Source organism: Onychostruthus taczanowskii, unplaced genomic scaffold (assembly GCF_017590055.1).
Source record: "Onychostruthus taczanowskii isolate IOZ18803 unplaced genomic scaffold, ASM1759005v1 scaffold320, whole genome shotgun sequence".
NCBI classification, from domain to species: domain Eukaryota; kingdom Metazoa; phylum Chordata; class Aves; order Passeriformes; family Passeridae; genus Onychostruthus; species Onychostruthus taczanowskii.
Window position 1 is genome coordinate 48347 of NW_024500573.1, and position 6799 is coordinate 55145.

The 6799-nt window shown below is 64.0% G+C and overlaps 1 protein-coding gene across 4 annotated transcripts in view; it reads left to right on the forward strand.

Moving 5' to 3' along the window:
• Window positions 1-6799, forward strand: part of KCNJ10 (potassium inwardly rectifying channel subfamily J member 10) — a 12611-nt gene that overhangs the window by 2128 nt on the left and 3684 nt on the right. Inside the window, exon 1 of one of the 4 annotated variants that reach the window (XM_041410502.1) lies at window positions 570-848. The exons of 2 other annotated variants lie outside the window; for them this stretch is intronic. In XM_041410502.1, the coding sequence (XP_041266436.1) occupies window positions 822-848 (27 nt within the window). In that variant the 5' untranslated portion in view covers window positions 570-821. Of the gene's footprint in view, window positions 1-569; window positions 849-1388; window positions 1426-6799 lie in introns of those variants that run through there. One more of the 4 variants, XM_041410503.1, reaches the window with a different exon arrangement.

A 6799-nucleotide genomic window follows, 5' to 3' on the forward strand; every position in this document is an offset into this window, starting at 1 on the left:
CACGGACACGCAGACCCACCGACCGCCCACCCACGGACACACGGACACACTGACCATCCAGCCACGGACACACAGACACACTGACCAACACACTGACCAGCCACCCACGGACACACGGACATGCAGACACACTGACCGGCCACCCACGGGCACACGGACACACTGACCAACACACTGACCATCCATGCACGGACACACGGACACACTGACCAACACACTGACCAGCCACCCACGGACACACGGACATGCAGACACACTGACCAGCCACGCACGGACACACGGACATGCGGACACACTGACCAATACACTGACCAGCCACCCACGGACACACGGGCACACTGACCATCCAGCCACGGACACACGAACACAGTGACCGGCCACCCACGGACACACTGACCAGCCATGCACGGACACACGGACATGCGGACACACTGACCAATACACTGACCAGCCACCCACGGACACATGGACACACGGACAGTCGCACACACCCCACGGTCCCCAGGCCCCCACGGCCCACGCGTGACCCCACACGGGGATGCTCAGGGTGGGGATGAGGAGGGGTCGCATCCCCAGGACCCCCGTGCGTGGGTGGGGGCTGCCGTGACCCCGGGGCCTTGGCGGGACCCCCCGGGACCCTCCCGGTAACGGTGTAGCCCCAGGGACTCCCCGGTGCCTGCGGGGGGGGGACCCTGCCCGGACCCTCCGGGACCCCCCTTGGAGGTTCCAGTGCCGAGGGGACCCCGCCGAGACCCCCGGTGTCCCCGCTGGGACCCCAAGTGACGGTGCCGGTGCCTGGACATCACCACCGGGACCCTCCGATGACCCCGCCGGGACCCCCAGAGCAGGTGCCAATGCCTTGACATCACCACCGGGACCCCCAGCGCCGGTGCCGGTGCCCGGGAGACCCTTTCCGAGCCCCCGGTGCCCCCGCCGGGACCCCCAGAGCAGGTGCCAATGCCTTGACATCACCACCGGGACCCCCAGCGCCGGTGCCGGTGCCCGGGAGACCCCGCCGAGACCACCGGTGCCCCCGCCGGGACCCCCAGCATCGGTGTCGGTGCCCGGGAGACCCTTTCCGAGCCCCCGGTGCCCCCGCCGAGACCCCCATTGCCGGTCCCCATGCCCGCACACCCCCCTATCCCCCCAGGTGCCCCCACCGGGGCCCCCATTGCGGTGCCGGTGCCCGCGGGCGGGGTCCTCCAGCCCCCCCCCCCGTGCCCGGTAACGTGACCCGGTGCCGGCCGGCTCCTTTTCCACCCCATTAACCCCCGGCCCGCCCCCGGCGGCTCCTCCCCGCCCCGGGCCCCCCCGGTTCCGCGGGGGGGGGGGGCCCGTCCCGCCGCCGCGGCCCCGCCGAGCCATAAAACCCATGGGGAGCCGGCCCGGCTGAGCACGGCGGGACCCGCGACCCCCCCCAGCAAGGTAAGGGCGGCCGGGGGGGTCCCCGGGGGTCCCCCGTCCCCTCCCGGGGGGTCCCGAGGGCAGCGGGCACCGGCCGGTGGCGCTGGGATGGCACCGGCACTGCAGAGAGGAGCCCCGTGACCCCTTGTCCCCCCCATGGTGCCACCACAGCCTCGATGTCCCCACATCCCCGTGTCACCATCACCCGTGACTCCGTGAGGCCACGTCCCCGTGTCCCTGTGTCCACCCGTCGCTGGGTCCCCAAATGGCCGTGTCCCCAAGTCCCTCATGCCCACGTCCCCAAATCCTTGTGTCCCACATTCCTACGTCCTCGTTTCTGTGCATCCCCGTGTCCCCATGTCCCCATGTCACGTACTGCCATGTCCCTGTGTCCCTGTATCCCCATATTCCCCTATCCCAGTGTCCCCATGTCACATACTGCCATGTCCCTGTGCCCCTGTATCCCCATATTCCCAGGTCCCCATGTCCCCATGTCTCCATGTCACGTACTGCCATGTCCCTATGTCCCTGTATCCCCATATTCCCATATCCCAGTGTCCCCATGTCCCCACACCCCCATATTCCCATGTCCCCATGTCCCCACACCCCCATATTCCCATGTCCCCACACCCCCATGTCCTCATGTCACGTACCACCATGTCCCTGAGGCCCTGTATCCCCATGGCCCCCTGTCCCTGTGTCCCTGGGATATGGGATATGGATTCCCACACATCCCAGTGTCCCCACAGTCCCACGTCCCCAAGTCCCTGTGCCCCACAGCGATGTGTCCCCATTCCCCTGCGTCCCCGTGTCCCCACACCCTCAGATCCTGTGTCCCTCTCCCATGTCCCCAACAAGCTGTGCCCCACGTCCCCATGTCACATATCCCCATGTCCTCTGTCCCCTTGGCCCTTGTCTCTATATCCCATGTCCCCGTGTCCCTGTGTCCCCATGTCCCCATATCCCCCATCCCCATGTCCCTGATTCCCTGTGTCCCCCACCTCTCTATCCCCATGTCCCCGTGTCCCCTGTGCCCCATGTCCCCATGTCACAGGCCCCAGGTCCTACGTCCCCAAGGCCCCTGTCCCTTTATCCTCATGTCCCAGGTGTGGGTTATCCTGGAATGTTGGTTATCCCAGCCGTGGGTTATCCTGGAATTTGGGTTATCACAGGATGTTGGTTATCCCAGGTGTGGGTTATCCCAACTGTGGGTTATCCCAGGCATGAGTTATCCCAGAATTTGAATTATCCTAGGTGTGGGTTATGCCAGGTGTGGGTTATCCCAGAATTTGAATTATCCCAGGTGTGGGTTATCCCAGGTGTGGGTTATCCCAACTGTGGGTTATCCCAGCTGTGGGTTATCCTGGAATTTGGGTTATCCCAGGATGTTGGTTATCCCAGGATGCAGGTTATCCCAGGTGTGAGTTATCCCAGAATTTGGGTTATCCCAGAGTTTGAGTTATCCCAGAATTTTGGTTATCCCCTGTGTAGGTTATTCCAAGTGTCCCAGGTGTGGATTATCCCAAAATTTGAGTTATCTCAGGTGTGGTTATCCTGGGATGTGGGTTATTCCAAGTGAGGTTTATCCTGGGATGTGGGTTATCCCGGGATGTAGGTTATCCCAGGTGTGGGTTATCCCAGGTGTGGGTTATCCCAAGTGTGGGTTATCCCATGCATGGGTTATTCCAGCTGTGGGTTATCCTGGAATTTGTGTTGTCCTGGATGTAGACTATCCCAGGTGTGGGTTTTCCCAGGTGTGGGTTATCCCGGGTGTGGGTTATCCCAGGTATGGGTTATCCCAGGTGTGGGTTTTCCCAGGTGTGGGTTATTCCGGGTGTGGGTTATCCCAGGTGTGGATTATCCCAGGAGTGGGTTATCCCAGGTGTGGGTTATCCCGGGTGTGAGTTATCCCAGGTATGGGTTATCCCGGGTGTGGGTTATCCCAGGTATGGGTTATCCCGGGTGTGGGTTATCCCAGGTGTGGATTACCTCAAATGTGAATTATCCCAAATGTGGGTTATCCCGGGTGTGCGTTATCCTGGGTGTGGGTTATCCCGGGTGTGCGTTATCCCGGGTGTGCATTATCCCGGGTGTGAATTATCCTGGATGTGCCCTAAGGCTCCATTTTGGGGTCCCCCGATGCTGTGAGGGAGATCCTGGGACCCCCATCCTGGCCTTGGTCATGCTGGGGGCACCACCAGGACCCCCGTGGTCACCGTGGGGAGGGGGGACATCCCCCAGGACCCCCAGTGGGGACATGGAGGGGACGGGGGTCCCCCAGGACACACAGTGGGGCCGGAGTGGGGGCCTGGGACCCTCATGGTGGCACTGACAGCGGCAGGGGACCCTGGGACAGTGACAGTGACAGGGACCTCTGTGACCCACACTGGGGTGGGTGATGGGGGTCCCTGTGCCCCCGTGGGGGCCATGGCAGTGTCAGGGGAGCCCTGTGGTGACAGTGACAGTGATGATGGGGGTCCCTGTGCCCCCTCGGTGGCAGTGGGGGTCCCTGTGCCCCCCTTGGTGACAGTGCCATTAACCATGGGGGTCCCTGTGCCCCTTCAGTGGCATTGACAGTGACAGTGGGGGTGTCCCTGTGTCCCCTCGGTGGCAGTGGGGGTCCCTGTGTCCCCCTTGGTGACAGTGCCATTAATGATGGGGGTCCCTGTGTCCCCTCGGCAGCATTGACAGTGACAGTGGGGGGGTCCCTGTGTCCCCTCGGTGGCACTGGGGGGGTCCCTGTGTCCCCTCGGCGGCACTGACAGTGACAGTGGGTGGTCCCTGTGTCCCCTCGGGTGGCACTGACAGTGACAGGGGGGGGTCCCTGTGTCCCCTCGGCAGCACTGACAGTGACAGTGGGTGGTCCCTGTGTCCCCTCGGGTGGCACTGACAGTGACAGGGGGGGGTCCCTGTGTCCCCTCGGCGGCACTGACAGTGACAGTGGGTGGTCCCTGTGTCCCCTCGGGTGGCACTGACAGTGACAGGGGGGGGTCCCTGTGTCCCCTCGGCGGCACTGACAGTGACAGTGGGTGGTCCCTGTGTCCCCTCGGGTGGCACTGACAGTGACAGGGGGGGGTCCCTGTGTCCCCTCGGCGGCACTGACAGTGACAGTGGGTGGTCCCTGTGTCCCCTCGGGTGGCACTGACAGTGACAGGGGGGGGTCCCTGTGTCCCCTCGGCAGCACTGACAGTGACAGTGGGTGGTCCCTGTGTCCCCTCGGGTGGCACTGACAGTGACAGGGGGGGGTCCCTGTGTCCCCTCGGCAGCACTGACAGTGACAGTGGGTGGTCCCTGTGTCCCCTCGGGTGGCACTGACAGTGACAGGGGGGGGTCCCTGTGTCCCCTCGGCAGCACTGGGTTATCCCAGGTGTGGGTTATCCCAGGTGTGGGTTATCCCAAGTGTGGGTTATCCCATGCATGGGTTATTCCAGCTGTGGGTTATCCTGGAATTTGTGTTGTCCTGGATGTAGACTATCCCAGGTGTGGGTTTTCCCAGGTGTGGGTTATCCCGGGTGTGGGTTATCCCAGGTATGGGTTATCCCAGGTGTGGGTTTTCCCAGGTGTGGGTTATCCCGGGTGTGGGTTATCCCAGGTATGGGTTATCCCAGGTGTGGGTTTTCCCAGGTGTGGGTTATCCCGGGTGTGAGTTATCCCAGGTATGGGTTATCCCGGGTGTGGGTTATCCCAGGTGTGGATTATCCCAGGAGTGGGTTATCCCAGGTGTGGGTTATCCCGGGTGTGGGTTATCCCAGGTATGGGTTATCCCGGGTGTGGGTTATCCCAGGTGTGGATTACCTCAAATGTGAATTATCCCAAATGTGGGTTATCCCGGGTGTGCGTTATCCTGGGTGTGGGTTATCCCGGGTGTGCGTTATCCCGGGTGTGCATTATCCCGGGTGTGAATTATCCTGGATGTGCCCTAAGGCTCCATTTTGGGGTCCCCCGATGCTGTGAGGGAGATCCTGGGACCCCCATCCTGGCCTTGGTCATGCTGGGGGCACCACCAGGACCCCCGTGGTCACCGTGGGGAGGGGGGACATCCCCCAGGACCCCCAGTGGGGACATGGAGGGGACGGGGGTCCCCCAGGACACACAGTGGGGCCGGAGTGGGGGCCTGGGACCCTCATGGTGGCACTGACAGCGGCAGGGGACCCTGGGACAGTGACAGTGACAGGGACCTCTGTGACCCACACTGGGGTGGGTGATGGGGGTCCCTGTGCCCCCGTGGGGGCCATGGCAGTGTCAGGGGAGCCCTGTGGTGACAGTGACAGTGATGATGGGGGTCCCTGTGCCCCCTCGGTGGCAGTGGGGGTCCCTGTGCCCCCCTTGGTGACAGTGCCATTAACCATGGGGGTCCCTGTGCCCCTTCAGTGGCATTGACAGTGACAGTGGGGGTGTCCCTGTGTCCCCTCGGTGGCAGTGGGGGTCCCTGTGTCCCCCTTGGTGACAGTGCCATTAATGATGGGGGTCCCTGTGTCCCCTCGGCAGCATTGACAGTGACAGTGGGGGGGTCCCTGTGTCCCCTCGGTGGCAGTGGGGGTCCCTGTGTCCCCCTTGGTGACAGTGCCATTAATGATGGGGGTCCCTGTGTCCCCTCGGCAGCACTGACAGTGACAGTGGGTGGTCCCTGTGTCCCCTCGGGTGGCACTGACAGTGACAGGGGGGGGTCCCTGTGTCCCCTCGGCAGCACTGACAGTGACAGTGGGTGGTCCCTGTGTCCCTTCCGTGGCAGTGGGGGGGTCCCTGTGTCCCCTCGGCGGCAGTGGGGGTCCCTGTGTCCCCTCGGCGGCACTGACAGTGACAGTGGGGGGGTCCCTGTGTCCCCTCGGCGGCACTGACAGTGACAGTGGGGGGGTCCCTGTGTCCCCTCGGCCGCCCTGGCGGTGTCGCGGGCCCCCCGGGACCCCCGCGCTGGCGGTGGCGGGCGCGCGGGGCTCTGCATCTTAACGAGGGCTCCGTCAAAGCGCCTTTGTCCCCCCGCCAGCCCCATTGAAACCTCGGCTCCGGCCGCACAATGGCCCCACTGTCCCTGTCCCCGTCCCTGTCCCCCCCCCCGTGGGGGGGGAGAAAGGGGAGGGTTCAGGAGCCTAAAGAAGGGGGGCAGGGCCCCAAAGAGGGGAGCAGGGGTGTGCAGAGACCCCCAAAGTAGGGGGTGAGGACACGGTGGCTTTGGGGACACGGTGGCTTTGGGGACACAGTGGCTTTGGGGACACGGCAACTTTGGGGACACGGTGGCTTTGGGGACATGGGGGCGCCTTTAGGGGGCACAGTGACTCCAGGGACATGGGGGACCCTGGGCACCCCAGGAACTTGAGGGCACGGTGTGGCTTTGGGGACACGGGTGGCTCTGGGGACACGGGGGTCTCTGGGGACACGGGGGGTTCTGGGGACACGG